The 18,035-nt window shown below is 40.0% G+C and overlaps 2 protein-coding genes across 2 annotated transcripts; both read left to right on the top strand.

Annotated features, from left to right (window-relative positions):
• The first annotated feature begins 558 nt into the window (after positions 1-558).
• On the top strand, positions 559-4,899 carry KRT24 (keratin 24). Its single transcript, XM_046677342.1, has 8 exons — positions 559-1,134; positions 1,950-2,032; positions 2,418-2,574; positions 2,838-2,999; positions 3,097-3,222; positions 3,575-3,792; positions 3,985-4,097; positions 4,552-4,899. The coding sequence occupies exons 1-8, from the start codon at positions 559-561 to the stop codon at positions 4,653-4,655; spliced, it is 1,539 nt and encodes a 512-aa protein (XP_046533298.1). The 3' UTR covers positions 4,656-4,899.
• Positions 4,900-12,040: 7,141 nt separating this feature from the next.
• LOC124247744 (keratin, type I cytoskeletal 27-like) lies at positions 12,041-14,724 on the top strand. Its single transcript, XM_046677349.1, has 3 exons — positions 12,041-12,334; positions 12,419-12,538; positions 14,115-14,724. The coding sequence occupies exons 1-3, from the start codon at positions 12,221-12,223 to the stop codon at positions 14,481-14,483; spliced, it is 603 nt and encodes a 200-aa protein (XP_046533305.1). The 5' UTR covers positions 12,041-12,220; the 3' UTR covers positions 14,484-14,724.
• The last annotated feature ends 3,311 nt before the right edge of the window (positions 14,725-18,035 follow it).

The raw sequence follows: 18,035 nt of genomic DNA, 5'->3' as shown, positions 1-18,035 counted from the left end.
ATGCTGATTGAAATAATCATAGAGAAGGACAGTTAAGTAAATCTGAAACTAATGTCGATGCTAAAGCTAATTTCAACATTAAGACAACAATAGGAACAAAAAGCTACAAGTGTGAGGGGAAATTCCCATTCTCATCATATTAAGTATTTTCATTACATTTGTTAATCTGGGGATGTGCCCTGTAATTGGGAAACCATGAAGCAAATTCAATAGAATTACTCTTTCAGAGAAGAATTATCAGTCATCGAAACCTCTGAAAGATTAAAACTATAATTCTGAAAAAATTTTTTGCTTTGCTCCACCTTAATTTTTTTTCTTGACACAGTAAATGCCCAGAGGCTCTGACCCAGCTTCAGAGAAAGAGCCAGTAGAGTGGGTTCACGAAAAAGAAATTATCAAATTGCAGATTAGCAAAACTGTAACAGGGATTAAGAAGTGACATGGAAAAGGAACACCCTAAATATGGGTATATAAGAGCAAAAAAGGCAGCCTGCAAATACACTCTTCACTGTGACCTCTCCTGTGCGCCTGGACAAGCTAAACATTTGCAGGAGCATCATGTCTCGCTCATCTCGCGTCTCGTTCTCCAGGGCTGGAGGCAGCAGCTCTGTCAGGGTGTCTGTTGGTGGCAGCAGCTTCAGCAGTGGAAGCAGATGTGGTCTTGGGGGAGGCTCTGCCCGGGGCTTCCGAGGAGGAGCCAGCAGCTACGGCTTGGGTGAGGGGTCTGGCTTTGGAGGGGGTTTTGGTAGCTGCTCAGTAGGGGGCGGGTTTGGAGGATCTTCAGGCTCTGTAGCTGGCTTTGGTGTGGGTTCTGGGTTCGGTGGGGATTCTGGGTTCGGTGGGGGTTCTGGACTCGGTGGTGCTAGCAGAGGCTTCTACAGCTATGGTGGCAGTATGAGTGGTGGTTTTGGCAATGGGGGGCTTTTCTCTGGGGGTGAAAAGCAAACCATGCAAAACCTCAATGACCGCCTGGCCAGTTACCTAGACAAGGTCAGAGCCCTGGAGGAGGCCAACACTGATCTAGAGAACAAAATCAAGGAGTGGTATGACAGATTTGGCTCTGGGTCTGGAGATGCTGGATCTGGAAGAGATTACAGCAAATACTACCCAATAATTGAAGATCTCAGGAATCAGGTGAGACACTATCCATTGCTGAGTTTCTATTATTTCTGTCTCTTTTGCTTTCATTCAGATCATGTACTGCAACGAAGAATTTAAGTCAAGAAATTATTTGAAAACACGTTTGCCTGCTGTATATGTAAAAAGGAACTTGGCGTGTTTTAACTATGACGATACTGTATGTGACCCCCAACCATATTAATGAACCATTAATTTTCTGTTTGCATCTCAAATTTGAGTATTTCTACATAAGAGTAAAATTTATACAATGCCAGGTAGCTAATTAACGTGAATATATGAGTGACGGCAATGAGTCAACGCTAGCTTAATCTAATTATTTCATGATTAATTGTGGCAGTTGACATATTTTAGCATCTTGCTAGATTTAAAAAGTCTTCATGACATTTTTCTTCCTAGAAAATCCAGTGCAAATATTGTATGAGAATGTGATGGAATCTAAAATGTTTAGTCACTGTTGTATGGAACATATACTTTTAAAGACTTTTTTGGAAGTGAAATTCATGTTTCACACTATTTTCTGACAGAGCTCATAGAATAACTAATCTTCCAAAGCAGCAGAAATATACAGAGGACTGTGTTCTGTAAAACAATGTCCCATGCCTATTTCAGTAAATGTGCAAACTGTTAATTTTTGCAGAAATTGTAGTCCGAATATGCCAGGATTATCAATACAGGTGTCATTACTAAGCAAGTTTTCAAGGCAATTCACGTGTGAAAGCTAACTCAAGGGACATCTGCCCTCACAAGTGGGCATGCAGACACAAGGTAAAAAGCGTCCCTCATTTATTCACTATTACTGTCTTTTCCAGATCATTACTGCCACTATTGAAAATGCTGGGATCATTTTGCAGATTGACAATGCCAGGCTGGCTGCTGATGACTTCAGACTGAAGTGAGAAAAGTGAAGACTTGAAAACAAATGTAGAAACGATAAAATTCAATCCATTTGCTTAACTTATTCAGAATATAAAAAAGAATCTTTTAGGAGATCAAGACCAAAATTCACAAACATTCCAAGGGCAAACCTTAAAAACCACCATTCCACCAAGAAAAGAAAGAGGCAAATTAAGGACGCAATTTTTGTTATACAAAATATTGGCCATCGATACAATTAACGTTAAGTTCATATTTTTCTTTACAGGGGGAAAACTCCTAAGAGACAACTTAGTAGCCTTTATTCATTGAATAGCTCAGAGGAGAAAACTTTTTCTTGCATATGTAAGAATGGATGGTACTCTATGAAATGTACTATATGGTCTTACTGCTGCCCCTTTCAGGTATGAGAACGAGCTGTATCTCCGGCAGACTGTGGAGGCCGATGTCAACGGCCTGCGGAAAGTCCTGGACGACCTGACCATGACTCGCTCCGACCTGGAGACGCAGATTGAGAGCCTCACCGAGGAGCTGGCCTACCTGAAGAAGAACCACCAGGAGGTAGGAACACAGTCCACGTGGTTAAACGACTCTGGCCTACATATTTTTCCCCCATGTCCATTCTATTAAAATAAAACAAATTCTATGACTTTCCAACTCCTACAACAAGGGAAAAAAAAGTAATAATGAGCAAATTATATCTGAATTTGGTGATGGGGGGTTCCCTTCAGTGTCCTACCTTCAACTTTTTGTTGGCTATGCACATTTCAGAAAGTCATCGCTGTACTGTTTTTATCACCACGGTCTCTTTTTCTTCATCCTAGGAGATGAAGAGTATGCAAGGAACCTCTGGAGGAGACGTGACGGTAGAAATGAATGCCACCCCAGGAACCGACCTCACCAAGTTGCTGAATGACATGAGGGCGAGGTATGAGGAACTGGCTGAGCAAAACCGCCGCGAAGCTGAGGAGCAGTTCAACAAGCAGGTAGATTATCACCACTGAGCGGCCGGGCCTGCGGCCACACACAGCCACTTCTGCTCGTTTCATCAGCCTACAGTGACTGCATTTTATTTTCACTTAGAGTGCGTCGCTGCAAGCACAGATCTCTACTGATGCCGGGGCAACCAGTTCTGCCAGGAGTGAGATAACAGAACTGAAACGCACTCTGCAAGCCCTGGAAATTGAGCTTCAGTCCCAGCTGGCCATGGTAGGTGCAAATAGCTTTGCAAAATCTCCAACAGGGAGTTAATCAACTCAGTTTTCTTTCTTTGCCAGGATGTTCCACTTGGCACATAATAAAAGTCATATTAAGGAGGACTGTGTTGTGTTTGGAGAAAGTACAGAATAGTCCAGTTAAAGATAATATACTCTATTTCCATAAAAGATTTAGTTTCAAAAAAGTAATGCCAACAAAAATTAAGGAAGCAGTGCTATAATAATGTAGATTATAATTTGGTGAAGGTGTCCTTCTCCTAGTACCTTATAAAATTTTGTGTTTTTTCAAAATCATGCAATGACTTATTTTCTTCATGAATTTTTTTATTTGCTTTTTCTCTTAGAAAAGCTCCCTGGAAGGAACTCTGGCCGACACAGAAGCTGGCTACATGGCTCAGCTGTCAGAAATCCAGCTGAAGATCAGCAGCCTGGAGGAGCAGATCTGCCAGATCCGGGGTGAGACTGAATGCCAGAACGCAGAATATGAACAACTGCTGGACATCAAGACCCGCCTGGAGATGGAGATCGAGACCTACCGCCGCCTGCTCGATGGAGAAGGAGGGTAAATGAAAGTCGCGAGCATGCTAAAATGCGTAGATTGGGGTATTTATGTTATGAAACCAAAAGGAGCTGGGGGGCTGACTGTATTTATAAAGAACCAGTGATACAATCTGATCAAAAGACATCTACCTTCATCATGGAGGGTTTCTCCAGTTTTTGCAAACTATAAAGGAAAAAAACTTTTTTTCTCCAGTGCTTCTGGTTTTGGAGGAGGTGATTTTAGAAACTCAGGACTGAGAAACACGGGATCCAGGGATTTGATATCTGGTGACTCAAGATCTGGGAGCTCGTCTAGCCAAGGACGAGGTAGACTTTTTTTAATGTTCATGATAATTGCTTTTTTTTAAGGAAGATTAGCCCTGAGCTAACATCTGCTGCCAATCATTCTTTTTTTTTGCTGAGGAAGACTGGCCCTGAGCTAACATCCGTGCCCATCTTCCTCTACTTTATATGTGGGATGCCTACCACAGCATGGCTTGCCAAGTGGTGCCATGGACATGGCGCCCGGGATCCAAACCAGCCAACCCCAGGCCACCGAAGCGGAATGTATACACTTAACCACTGCGCCACCAGGCCAGCCCCAACGATAATTTTATAATTTAAAAGTAAAAGCATGCTTTGCTTGTCATATAAAAAGTGTATACTATTGTTTACATCGTTTTACCCAAAGAGAACATACTCAATGAATGCACTTGAATTTCTCTTGATCTGTGTTTCTGTGATAGTTTCCAGAATGACATTGTGCTTCTATGATTTTCAGACCCAAGCAAGACTAGAGTGACTAAGACCATCGTGGAGGAGGTGGTGGATGGCAAAGTCGTCTCATCTCAAGTCAGCAATGTTTCTGAGGTGAAAATTAAATAAGCAATTTCCAGATCAACAAGAGTGTCTTCCCGAGAAAAAAATCTAAAGGACACAAAGGAAGAAATTGCGCCAATCTAGTCATCTTTCCAGACAACTTCACAGAAGAGTTTCCATTCAGAAATAGACAGCTAACCAATTTTTCTGCATCCTCTTCTTTTCTTATTAAAATGCTCTTGAAAAAGTTGAAATGACAGCTCTGCTCTAATTGTTTCTATGCTTCAATAAATTTACTTTTGCAAGTTAACTACATTATTCCTGAAATTTTTTGAGAAATTCAATATTTTAGCTAGACATGAAGCTATCTATTATAACCTAGCTGCATTATGTTACCAATATTAATTCGTTGTTTATATGGTACCTTCTTCATGAAACTCAAGATAATAGCCGTTTCGTATGTGGACATGTTTAACATCACATTAGAACTCAGCGATGGCTCAGTGTCCCTAAAACTACAGCCAACAGCTCAGCACACAAAGGATGAGATTATTTGAATAATCAGTCTATAATTAATTAATGTCTAGCTTTTTATGTCCATCACTGAACTGGGTATTTCATAAGATAGAAACGTAAGATATGCCTCCTACTTTAAGAAGCTTACATTTTAGATAGAGAAAAGAAAGCTAAACACAGAGAAGACAGTAAATAATAAGGGGTGTTAGTGGAGAAGGCTCGATGCCACAATATTCACCAGAAGCGCCACAGGGATCTGACATCTCATGTTTGCAGGACTTTTAGGAGACTGGCCAAAATAACAAGTCTTGGGGAGTAAGACTGGATATATGATATGGTGCCAGATTTCTGGAAAACGTGAAAGACCCAAAGAGAAGAGACGCTCAGATACTTGTTCCCTCGCCAAATCTAGCCACACCTCTAGCCAAAGACTGTCACTTAGCCAAGGTCTTTTCCCCCGTGGATGGTCCACATGGCTGTCTTGACTTGCTTGGGATAACGAAGCCTGTTAGAGCAAGGTAGGAGGTGGGTGCGTACACGTGGGTCCCAGGAAGAATCAGACAGAGGACAATGCCAGGTTGAGTAAGGACTTTCCCACTCAAGGAATTTAATATGGCCTGATCACAAATTAGAGAACTAACCCTACAAGCCAGTCCTCCAGAAAAGCACACGGAACTTGGCATAAAAAGCCAAATTTAAAATTACAAAAGGATAAATCTGAACATAATTGATGTAAATTATACTTTCAGACATAAAATCACTAAGAGCTGTATGAGAGTATCAAACCTTAATAATCAAAACACACAAAAAATGCAGTTTTTCACCTTTTAGGCACATCAAATAAAACATAAAAATGAACCTGCAGGCACACTGCGACTTCTGAAATAGCTAACCACTGAGAAAAGCTAATGGCTAAGCATGAAACCACACCTCAAAGAAAAAGAGCAACATTGTCTTAAGTCAAACACATGTTTCCTATCAAACCATTACAGTAAATTAAACCTTGGATTTTTCTCCTCTACTGAAAAGTTAAGAAATATGAACCAGGAGATCCAATGTGGATCGATGGGGGAAGTACAGAAATGGAAACCAGATGTGTGCAGCCTCCAGCATCTCAGCCCATCACGGCCGCATTGGGAAAGCGTCTCTCCTTGCGTCTTCCTAGAGCTAGTCTTCTCATCCTGTACTGCCTGGGACCTAAAGTTTACGGCTATGCTCACGTCAAGGCAACAGTATGAGACTGCCCTGAAAATCATCTTAAACTGAAAATCCTCACTCTGTGTTTCCTTGGCAAGTGTTAAGATGCTGCATTTGTACTAAATGATTGTTGACAGATATGGAAAAGGCCAGATCATAGGTGCTAATATACTGACATGCCGTAGACTGTGTTAAGAGCACATTCAATTTTTAAAACTGAAACCTACTGAACCATTTTGGATCACGAAATTTACTTAGAGTGCTGAAAACAATGTTAAGGACAGGGTTTTCACTCATCATTACCCGCTCTAAAATTATTTTAAAACCACACAAGCATATGTTTTATTTTGAAACTCTAAAGTTCAACTCTTCTTTAACTTCTAAATGAGAGGAACGCATTTCTTTCTTCTGAGAGTGGACTTACCCCTAAGAAGGAAGAGCCAGTGTCTATTTGCATATGGATTGTCATCGGCTGACTTTTGATCCAGAGATTCATAAGGTTGTTCTTGTCTTTCTGACCTCAAGGGACAAGGGACAAGAATGGTAAGGATGCTGGAAGTGGCATCTGTCCTCACAGAGATTAGAAAAAAGAAACAAGGTTCACAGAAGGCAGAGAAGAGGAATCAGCCAAAGGATTTGAGGCTCTATGGAAAGTAGCCTAAACTTGCTTAATGACTTCCTGGAATTAGACTGTGTTCAAAAGACCTACAAGAGGAGACAAAGTGATAAATATAAACTACCCAGAATGTAGCTCAAGTAATATTTTCCAAACAACCTCGTTAAGTAACAAAATACTGCAAGCAATAAATCACTTAAAAATTATCAGTGGCTCAGATATGGTACTTGAAGAAAAGGAATATTGGTCAAGCCCTTTTAAAAATAATTTATTCATTTCTAATATGTCAGCATGTACATGTCAACATGAAAGATAAGGTGGAAAGAAGCAAAATTATTGAAGTTGGAGACCAGAAGAGCTGACAAAGATGCCCCTAGGCCTGAGTTCAGACTAGAAAGCAGGATACCCAATGCCCCTCTGGCCATTAACATTGAAGCTGGATTTGCAGTAGAGGGCAGAACCAGGGGAAGACCAACTTTCTGAGCAGGACAGGAGCTGTGTCCTGGCAATGTGTGGGGTCTTGAAGTGAGCTTCATAACCTCTCAGTGGCAGCAAAGGTGGGAGGTGAGAGAGGCCAGGCAAATAATTCATTGAAAACTAAATTTTTATGCACAAAAAGTACACATGATATGCAATCTAAGCAAGAGCTGTTCTAAAATTTTTATAATAAGATGTTGAAGAGATCCTATGCAAAAGACTTTGTAAAAAAACTGATACATGGATTTTGAGAAATGTAATCATAATTTCTAAGCATCCTCCCTTACTCTTGAAAAACTTCTTTTGGTGCAGTTGGTAACTGAGATTATTAATGCCTGGAATGTACTGACCTTGTGAAAAGAGCAAACACACTCTGCTTTTAGCTTTACTCATTGCTTGGAGCTATCTGTAAAATAAATTACTTCAAATAATTTTTTATTAGCTTGCCTAAGACCAAGAAGTCAGATTTCTAAATCTCCATGACAGTTTTTCTGCAAACAAGGGCTTCATTGCACCACCTCAAGATGAGGTAATTTCGCTTTCCCCGCTGGGTGTTCCACACCCAAAAGTTTCCATGAAGATCCAATCTTAGTGCTTGTGATTTCTATCACAATCATAGCAACATAAAAATCACAGAATTTTAAAGAGTTGGGTGGTGACTTTTATTCCAACCTCCCACCCAGAAGAGAAATTCTTCCTGAAAGACTATTCTAGGCTTCCAGCCTCTGGTTGAAGGTGCTCAGAGCTTGGAAAGTTCACGACTTGGTAAGGGAGCCCATTCCTTTTAAGAACAGGTGTAATGTTAGAAATGTTTTCCTTATATTGAGCCAAATCTGTCTCTCTGTGTGACTTCCAGCAAATTGATCCTGGTTCAGACCTTTGGAGGTATTTTTAAATGGCCATTGTGTCTTCTCTTTGCTAAACAAAAATCCCAACTTCTTTAGCCATGCCTCGTCTGATGTTGTTTCCATACCGTTCATTATCTGGACCATGTTTTGGATATAATGGACACATTTGCAATTAAATAGTGCTCCTAAAATATGGCACCCAGAATTAAACGAAAGGATCAAGAGCAGTCGGAGAATGGTCGCTGGGCTTTTAAATCTTTTAATATAGTCTAACTTCAGCAGCCACAGCACACTCACAACTCTGCTGAGTGAGGACTGTTGCAGAAAAACTTTATCCTTCGCCAGATGTTTTGTTCTCTTTTGTGTTTTTAACTCATAGAACTTCATTTTTTTTATTCTATTTAATTTACGAAATCTTACTTATTTGCGGTCATCATTTCAGCCTGGAATTTTTTTAAATATATTTTTGATTCTCTTATTCAACATACTAAATATATTTTGTGTCATTTAGAAAAAAAGTAACAACAAAAGTCTAGAATGTAAGTGGACTCACACCAGTAGCTCCACACTTACCCATAACAAACATCAGCTTGACGTGTGTGTTTGCTAAACATGCTGGTAAGTATTTTATTCTATGTTAAATTGTTTCCCTTTTAACAAAAGTTTTAAGAAATTCTTATTTGATGAGTAGGGTGTTGGAAGACATGGGAACAGACCCAGACCCCCTTAGAAAAATGAAGGAAAGGCCATGGCCAAGAGAGAAGATCAAGGGATGCCGAGTTTATTTACCAAAAATATTGTCTTTCTAGTGTGACAGCTTTCATTAAAGACAGACAGACGTAGACACATGATTGATAAGTAGATGGATAGACAGATAGATAGATGGATCCTCCATCAACCTGTGGGTTTATTTCACTGCCTCAGACAACACAAACCGTGAAGAAAAATACATTTTATACTATAGAAACAATGGGGGGAAAGGGTTCCCCATGATAATAAGGAATTTGGGAAGGGAAAGTGCAGCATGGCATGGTTATTATCTCCAAGTTTAGGATTTCTGCTACAATTCAGGACCTGGTTATGTTGATTTAAAAGGAGCAAGGGACAGCCACTGCAAAGGTTTACGGGAACCTGGAAAACAAGCTTGCTACTTAATACTAACTCAGAACTATATGGTATCAGTTCTTCTATTCCTCTTTAACTTTTGGGGGGTCCTATGCATTCATAAAATAAGAATATAAAGTTAGATATTATTAGTCACTTTGAAAGTCCAAGGCAGGCTTTGAAGAAATTTAAAACTTAAAATTTTATTTTCTTACAATTGACAAAATTCAAGAGAAAAAATAACAGAAGAATACTAAAATGAATCTGACCATTTTCTCTGCCTACATTTTATTCTAATTTAATGTACAGGATACATAAGCTAAGAATCTGTCACTTTCTGTTACTTCACCAGAAACCCCTAAAAATGATTTCAAACAGCTTCATCTGAAAAGATAGCATATTTATCATATGATGCCAAAGGAAAATAAAGTGTTATAAGCATAGTAATAAAAAAGGCATGAGGGCAGAAATTCCGTAAGGGAAAATACAAGTTTAACTAGGCTGATTTCATGTAAGTATTACCTGCTTCATTTCTCCAATGTGTGATAATGAATACCCGAAGGAATTTTCTGTGCCTTTAAATAAATAAGACACTCCATGGAGTTTAACAAATAATTAACAAAATGATAATTTAGTATGATAGATGTCATTAAAAATCCTTAAGGTGATTCTTTCAGAGATGAAACACCGACTGTATCAGCTATAAAAGGAGTTACTCATTGATAACTTTTAACGGTCTTCTGGAGACGTTAGGCTTTGCAAGGTGGCAGCTCTTTCATCATGTCACACTTTGCTCAAAAATCAAGTCTATGGCACTTAGATTCTGTTCATGGAAAAGGAAGAATTGATGGAGGAAAACGTGGCTTCAGTGGCTTCGCAGGTGGAGCTGTTTCCACCAACTTTGGGAGTGAGAGCAGCTTGCTCTCTGGTAATGACAAGGGTACGATGTGAAATCTGAACGACCGTCTCGCAGTTTACCTGGACAAGGTGGGCACACTGGAGCAGGCGAACGGCACTCTCAAATATAAAATCAAAGCCTAGTCTAAGAAATTTGGACCTGGAGCTAATGGCCAAGGAGAAAAACAGGACTGCAAGAAGTATTACCAGATAATTGAGGAACTTAAAAACAAGGTAAGAAGGGGCTGGCCCCGTGGCCGAGTGGTTAGGTTCGCGCGCTCGGCTGCAGGCGGCCCAGAGTTTCGTCGGTTCGAATCCTGGGCGCGGACATGGCACTGCTCATTGGGCCGCGCTGGGGCGGCGTCCCACATGCCGCAACTAGAAGGACCCACAACTAAGAATGTACAACTATATACCGGGGGGTTTTGGGGAGAAAAAGGAAAAAATAAAAAAAAAAATCTTAAAAAAAAAAAAACAAGGTAAGAAGCTTTGCTACTGCTACACAAAAGAACTACACTAAAAATCACAAAATATCAAAAGATTGGAAGCATCTTACGTGTATACCTGTGCTTTTCTCAATTTAACCAGATTAAGATATTTAGCAGGCAACAGAATATACCTCTGAGCTATGTTAAATTTTTTTTCTAATTTTCTTATGTTTATATAGTTCATTTTATGGAAAGAATTATAACAACGTTTCCTAAATACTTAAATAAAATCAAACTAAATAAATTGCCCACAGTTATTTTATTCTCAAAAGAAAAGATAAATGCTATAAAGAAATATTTAGATAATTATTTAATGTATTTGTCATTAAGGAACCATATACACATAAAATTTCTTTGAAGACCTTGAAATTGGCATCGCTCAATATCATTGTACAGAAGTTCAGAATGTGAGTATAACAACTTTTTTGTGTCCTGCTTTTCCAGATATCAGATGCAACCATTAACAACACCAGTCTCACACTACACACTGATGATGTAAAACCAGCAGCTGAAGACTTCAGACGAAAGCAAGATGTGGGTACCTTCAAGGGCACAGTGGGAAACATCAACCAAGGGGAGAAACACTATGTGACGCCAAGCTTATTTTTACACTAGAATCACGAGTTGTAAAAAGAGTAGTTTTCTTTTCAGAAAGAAATGAGATCCTAAAAATGGAAAAAGAAATTAGCTACATACACTGTAGAAGGCCAGTATTTACAAGGATGTTATGGAGATTCTCTGTTCAAACAGTCACCACCTAATTGATGTTTTCTAAGTAAGAACTTTTATGTATTAGGTGTGTTTTAAGTGAGGTTCCTAAAAAGTGCCATTATATGTTTCTGAAGATTCTTTAATTAACTCCCTCTTTTATGCATGTGTACAAGGCCTTCAACAAACAAGAGGGAAATAAGGTGAGTCCTAAAAAATAAAAATGCTGTGCAGGTTCTTCCCCAAAGCTTTCAGCACTTTACATGCAGTGCCATACTACCAAAATATATATATATATATGAAATGTTAATAGCAAATTATATTCACGGCAAATATTGAGCTGAAGCTTAGCATTTCTGGATTGTTTAGAATAGAGCATGAACACAAACCTAACGACCATTGAAAACATTTGCGACTTTTTCCAGGTATGAAACTGAACTGGTCCTGTGCCAGAGTGTCAAGGCTGACCTCAGTGGCCTGTGCCAAGTCCTAGGTGACCTGACTGTCCAACACTGATCTGGAAATGCAGATTGAAACTCTGGCAGAGGCGCTACCTTATCTCAAGAAGAACCATGAAGCTGTGTGTGCCCATACACTGAAGCGTAACTTGCCTCTTTCTTCCTTAATTCTTGTCACTTCCAATCTAATGATCAGATTAAGGAAAACTCTAATACATGAAGTGAATTCTACTGCCATTACAGTTGAATTTTTTGATGGTTGTTTCCAATTCAGGAAATTAAACGCCTGCCAGCTGTTGCAGGCTCGGACGGTCATGCAGAGATGGACAGTGCGCCTGGAGCTGACTTACCCAAGCTCCTCGACAACATGAGAACTCACTACGAAGCCGTGACCGAGCAGAATCGCCAGGATGCTGAAATTAGGCTCAACAACAAGGTCAACCAAAAACACAGTCGAGTCAGGAAATGAGGACAACTTCCCTTGCCTGATAAATGACTCTGTTTCGTAATTGCATTTCAGAGCAGAGTGCTACCACAGCAGATGGCTGCCGCTGCTGGTGCATCCGATTCTGCTAAGACTGAGATGAATGAGCTGGAGTGGGCTCTTCAGGCTCTGGAGATAGAGCTACCGTCCGCAGGAGCCCTGATATATAAAAATCTCCTCAAGGGTGGATACGCCAAAAACCAATTTTTCCACACAGATAACTTCATGATTTCACCTCCACAATGTGTTTCCAAAAGACAGTATTATATTCCTTAATGAAGTTTATTTTTAAAAGCTCTTAAGAAAAAGCCAAGATCTTGGGCTTCTTCAATTAGTAACTCGGACGGGAAAGTTTCCATTTAATGTATGAAAAACATCTGGAAGCAAAATTATTAATTGCACATAGACACTATTCTGCAAATACTATAGCTCTTGAATTAGCTGAGACACCCCGAGTGTCCACCTGAGATGGTTGTTAGGGGAATGCTGGCCTGGCTCGTATTCAGAATGATATCACATGTTTCCATCTCCAGATGGGTGGCAAGGCAGGATTCCTGTCTGAATGCTTAAGAGAATTCACCTAGATAAAATGCCCTCGTTTAGATCAGCTGGATTTCATTCAATATCAAGGAGTATTTATGTTGTATTTTAATTAAGATTTAATACCCTTAAACTTGAATAACAATGTTCCACTTTTTAAATCAGTTTTCACTTCTACTCCACAACACAAAATTATTCATGATAAGCATTTATAAAGCATCCAATGTTTCAGGAGCGGTGAGATGGGAACCAGGATAGCAGTGGCATTTCTGTCTTCTGGGAAGTACACATTGGCCATAGGGAAGCTTTTATGAAACTAATAATGCATTAGCAAGTTGCTCTGTTTCCCATTGACCTGGTAGACCTGAGCCCCAGTCCCAGGCTTTTTCCCAACTCACTGTGTAACCTTAGATAAGTCACTCTTCTAAAAGAATCCATCTCTAGGCCTCCTTTTTCCTTTATCTGTAAACTAAGGGAGTTGGTGATCCCTAAGGTACCTTCTGGTTCTAAAATCGATGATTCTATGCAATTAAATTTTTTTAAAAATCAGAAAATTATCAAGGTGGCAAAATGAATGTTAGAGTGAATTAAAATGAGATCTAGATTTACTCTAATTCAAGGAGTTTCCTGAAACTTTTCTAATGCCTTATGCCCAGCGTCACGTTCTAAGTAAGGTAAGGTGTATCATCCTTGGCACTGTAGACGTTGGGGTGGGATAATTCTTTGGGGAGGGTGGGTGGCTGTCCTGTGGGTTGTTGGATGTTTAATGGCATCCATTGTCTTTATCCACTAGTTGCCAGTAGCATGCCCCTACTGGCTGTGACAACCAAAATGTCTCCAAACACTGCCATGTATGGAAGGGCAAATCACCACTGCACCACATGAAAGCAGCATTTTCCTGCTGCACGAGAGCAAATGTTCACCATGGGACGAAATGCTCGGCTTGGTCCAAAAGACGCAGGGTGAGGTTCCCTACTTCCCATGAAATCTCAAAACCTTACCCCTTAAAACATGGTGCCCAAGTGCAAAAGGTTATCTGTCTTAGTTGAAAGAGAAGGAGTTAGAAGAAAGAATGCACTGTGTCTCCATTCTTGCAAAGTGAATAGGAACACTTTCTGATACTAATTTACCTAAATAACTCTTTGTTTCCTCTTGTCTCTTGGGCAAACTTCGAACTTCACTACACCCACAGAAAACTTCCCTGGAAGCCAGGCTGACAGAGTCAGAAGCCAACTACAAGACTCAGCTTTCACAGATCCAGGTTCAGATCAGCGCCCTGGTGACCCAGCTCCTTCATGTCTGCAGCGAGACAGAGAGCCAGAGTGCAAGCTGCCAGCAGCTCCTGAACATCAAGACGCGCCTAGAGAATGAAATTGAGGCCTACCATCGCCTGCTCAAGGGGCAGGGCTGGTACATGAGAAGCTGCGAGTTGGGTGAAGTAGGGGAGCAAGTGGGGCTGGGGGTAATTCTAGGTACCAGCTTGCTTCTATTTACATTCCTAACTAAATGCAAGGATGTTAAACTACAAGGGTTGGACAAACTTCCACGAGGCCCATCCTAACAGTACAATTTCCAACATCACTCTTACCAGCTCCATGAAGACAATGACCTTGATTTATGAACCCAGCTTCCTGGTCCCACAAATTACCACCCCACACAAGGCACTCCACAAATATTTGCCTAACTGAACTGAACTGAAATTCAGGGCAACACTGTGGCTCTATCTTCCGTCCTCAGAACACAAGCCCATTATAGCCAACATATCCTATGTTTAATAGTCATTTGGGCTGTGTAATTCAAAAACAGAATGAATAAAAAACATAAAAAGCTAAAATTCAATGACTCCAACTTGGAGCTTTTCAAAACGGTTCTGGATATTACAATTTTTATTGAATACCTAAAACAATCAAAACAAAAGTTTTCTTTTCAGTCATGAGTTTGAAACTGGATCAAAAAGAGGAAACAAAATTAAGGGTAAGTTCTGTAAGAGAGGTTTTCTATTATTCTATTTCATTTTCTTTGGAGGAACAGCGTATTCAAGGTCCAAAAGACTTGTGTTTGTATATGAATTTATCACTTGCATTAAGCAATTAAAGTCATATCCACCCAGGGCTCTAATTGTAGACCAGTTTCACTGAGACATCTGTCAAAATAGTACTGTAATTTTTATTTGAAATGTGCACCTATATAAATAATAAATGTCCTAGAAGCTTTTACAACATCGCATTTAAATGGTTTCCCTCCAACATTTTTCAACTCAAATGTCGGAAGACATTTTTATGTCTATTTACTTTGAAAGGTCAAAGGAAGTATAAAGGAAAGAAGAGAGACTAAATGAATAAAGTGAAATGCTTACTGGAAGAGAAAAAGGTGGTGAAACCAGGTTTAAACTTGTAGATTAGTTTAAGACTGTTTTTCAAACTGTGGCTATAACCTATCAGTAGATCTTTAAAAATATTGGGTCACAATCTGCATTTTTAAATGGAATGGAATAGAACACATCAAAGCACATGTTATCTACAAATGGTAAATATCATTTTACAAAAGTTTTGTTTTAGTTATAAATGTGTCTGTGTTTGTTGTGTACTGAGGTCATGGTATAAAATATATTTCTTCTTGTGGGTTGCAGTAAAAAAAAGTTGGAAAGCTACTGTTTTGGTTTTTGGTTTTTGGTTTGGGGGAGTTTTTTTTACAACCTGTCTCTACTTCCATCAGTCCATCTTCCACACTGATTCCAGAACCATCTTCTAAATTCAGATCACATCATCCTAATGTTTTACAAACACATGTGCTGCCTATTCTCCACTGCCTACATGTGCTTTACCGTGGCCCACAACACCCTTCGCTATCTGGCTCCAACTTACTTAATTCTCCAGTCCTCTTTCCTACTAACCACCCCCAGGACCTGCCCTGCACATGTACCCTGAACTCCAGCCACACTGAACTTCCCTCTGTCCCCTAAACCTGCCAAGCCCTTTCACCTCTCCAAAGAATATACACCATTGAGCATTAACTATGTGTCAGGCTCTGTGCTAAGCATTTTACAGGTATCAACTAATTCAATACTCACTACAACCTTCTACAGTAGACGATTATTATCCCCATTTTGCAGCTGAGGAAACTAAGACACAGAGAAAGTTAAATAACTTGTGCAAGGCAGCTGGTAAATGACTTTTCAAAATTTCTGACACAGGCAGTCTAGCTCCAGAGCTGATGTTCTTAATCCTATGGTAATTTTTTCTTTCCATTAAGGTTTTTCTACCCCCATTTCTCTGCCTTCCCTACCTGGAAAACTCCTATTCATTCCTCAAGACTCAACTCAAAAGTTACCTCATCTACAAAAACTTTCTCAGTTGCACCAGATAGATGTAGTTGTTCCATCCTCTGTGCATGTTATTTATCCATTGCTATTTATGTAGTAATATGCCAGGCATCATGCCCAGCACAGGAGGATCAAAGATGAGGGAAACATCATGTCTGCCCCCAAAGCCTCTGCAGTGTGGCAGAGGAGACAGACACTTAGATCATTATGATACACAGTAGTAAGTGCAAGTATTAAGATTATAAATATAGTGTTCCCGGACATCATGGAGAAGGGACTTCTAACATATCCTAGCTGGGAAGAGAAGGTGAGGAGGTAAAGATCAGGCAAGGCTTCCTAAAGGGGTAGGGGAGGTAGGGGAGCTGAGCCAGGTCTGAGCTGAGTACCTGTCCCCAGGAGTTGTCATTCTCTGTCACACATCTGTTTCTCTGGCCAGCTGGCAGGTCCTCAAGGATCTGGTTCATCCCTGTTTCCCCAGGGCTCTCATGCCATGCCTGGCTCACAGTAGGCACTTTTCTATGAGTATATGAACATACGTGTGGGGTGTGAGGTTGATACAGGGTTCAGGGGTTGGGATTTCTATCTGAGCAACAGAAAATAGTCGCCTAGACTTAAAGAATAACTATCACAGAATCACTGACACTCCTTCTTCAGCACATTCTCCTGTCATTCACTTCTCTGTTGTGCATTCATTTGTCCTTAGTATCGGCTCCTCCATTACAACTGGTCTTCTCTTGCTTGAGGGCTTGGGTTTTACTCCCCGAGCTTTGACACAGGCTTTCCTCCTTCTTACAGGTCTGAGATCCATCTCCTTTCCATCATCCCCCTCCTGCTCCCCTCTTATCACATTCCCCATTTTCCTCCCACCCCTCATAGAGAGCATTTGAGGAACTGATGCTTGTGTATGCATGCACAAACGTGTGTGTTGTGTACTCAGGATGTAAAAGGATATATTTCTTCTCGTGATTTGCAGTGGAAAAAGTTATGACCTTTGTTATAGAGTTTCCTTTATTTTTCAATTTTCAGTTGAACCCAATTGCATGAAATGGATTATGAATCTGTTCGCTATCACTCCTGATGTCACTTCCTTCTCTATCACTGAGAATTCATTGGTACTCCTAGAAGGATTCAAACTCTTCTTTATTTTTCAAGTTAATTTCTCTATGACTTAACCATATACCATTTTCTTCCCTATATCATTGCAATGTCCCTCCACTTAGAATGTCACAAGATTATAACAACAACAACAATAATAAAAGCAACTACCATTTATTAAGCATGCACTACGTAAATATATTATAATTCTCACAGCAGTCTGTGTATTGGTCACAATCCCCTTTGCACAAATGAGGAAACCAAAGCCCAAGGAGACTTTCTCATGATCCTGAAGCTCATATGGGATGGAATAAGCCAAAATCAAACCCCAACATTTTGGGTTCCAAAATTCCCATTTTTCATCTTCCCAACAAACTTATGAGGTGGGTACTCATATTATCCCCCATTTATAAGGAAACTATAATTTTCCCAGGTTACACAGTAAGTGGAAGAGTTGGAATTCAAATTTAGGTGGTCTGGCTTCAGTTTTTGTGCTCTTAATCATTTGCTATACTGAGTTTACTCTGTTTTAGTGTTTCACTGGAATACAATATACATACCAAAACTGCATTTATCATAAATCAAACAACTCGATGAATTTTCACAAATTGAACACACCTGTGTAAACTAACCTCCAGCTCAAGAAACAGAACATTATCAGCAACCCCAAAGCCCCCCAAATGTTCCCACTGTCAC

This window comes from Equus quagga, chromosome 11 (assembly GCF_021613505.1).
Source record: "Equus quagga isolate Etosha38 chromosome 11, UCLA_HA_Equagga_1.0, whole genome shotgun sequence".
Lineage (NCBI taxonomy): Eukaryota > Metazoa > Chordata > Mammalia > Perissodactyla > Equidae > Equus > Equus quagga.
This window is presented reverse-complemented; position numbering and strand designations above follow the sequence as displayed.

Coding starts and splice junctions, on each gene's coding strand:
- KRT24 (XM_046677342.1), top strand. CDS start 559: ATGTCTCGCTCATCTCGCGTCTCGTTCTCCAGGGCTGGAGGCAGCAGC. Junction 1,135..1,949: donor TTGAAGATCTCAGGAATCAG/GTGAGACACTAT, acceptor TGTCTTTTCCAG/ATCATTACTGCCACTATTGA. Junction 3,793..3,984: donor CTGCTCGATGGAGAAGGAGG/GTAAATGAAAGT, acceptor TTTTTTCTCCAG/TGCTTCTGGTTTTGGAGGAG.
- LOC124247744 (XM_046677349.1), top strand. CDS start 12,221: ATGGACAGTGCGCCTGGAGCTGACTTACCCAAGCTCCTCGACAACATG. Junction 12,335..12,418: donor AAATTAGGCTCAACAACAAG/GTCAACCAAAAA, acceptor ATTGCATTTCAG/AGCAGAGTGCTACCACAGCA. Junction 12,539..14,114: donor TAGAGCTACCGTCCGCAGGA/GCCCTGATATAT, acceptor CTACACCCACAG/AAAACTTCCCTGGAAGCCAG.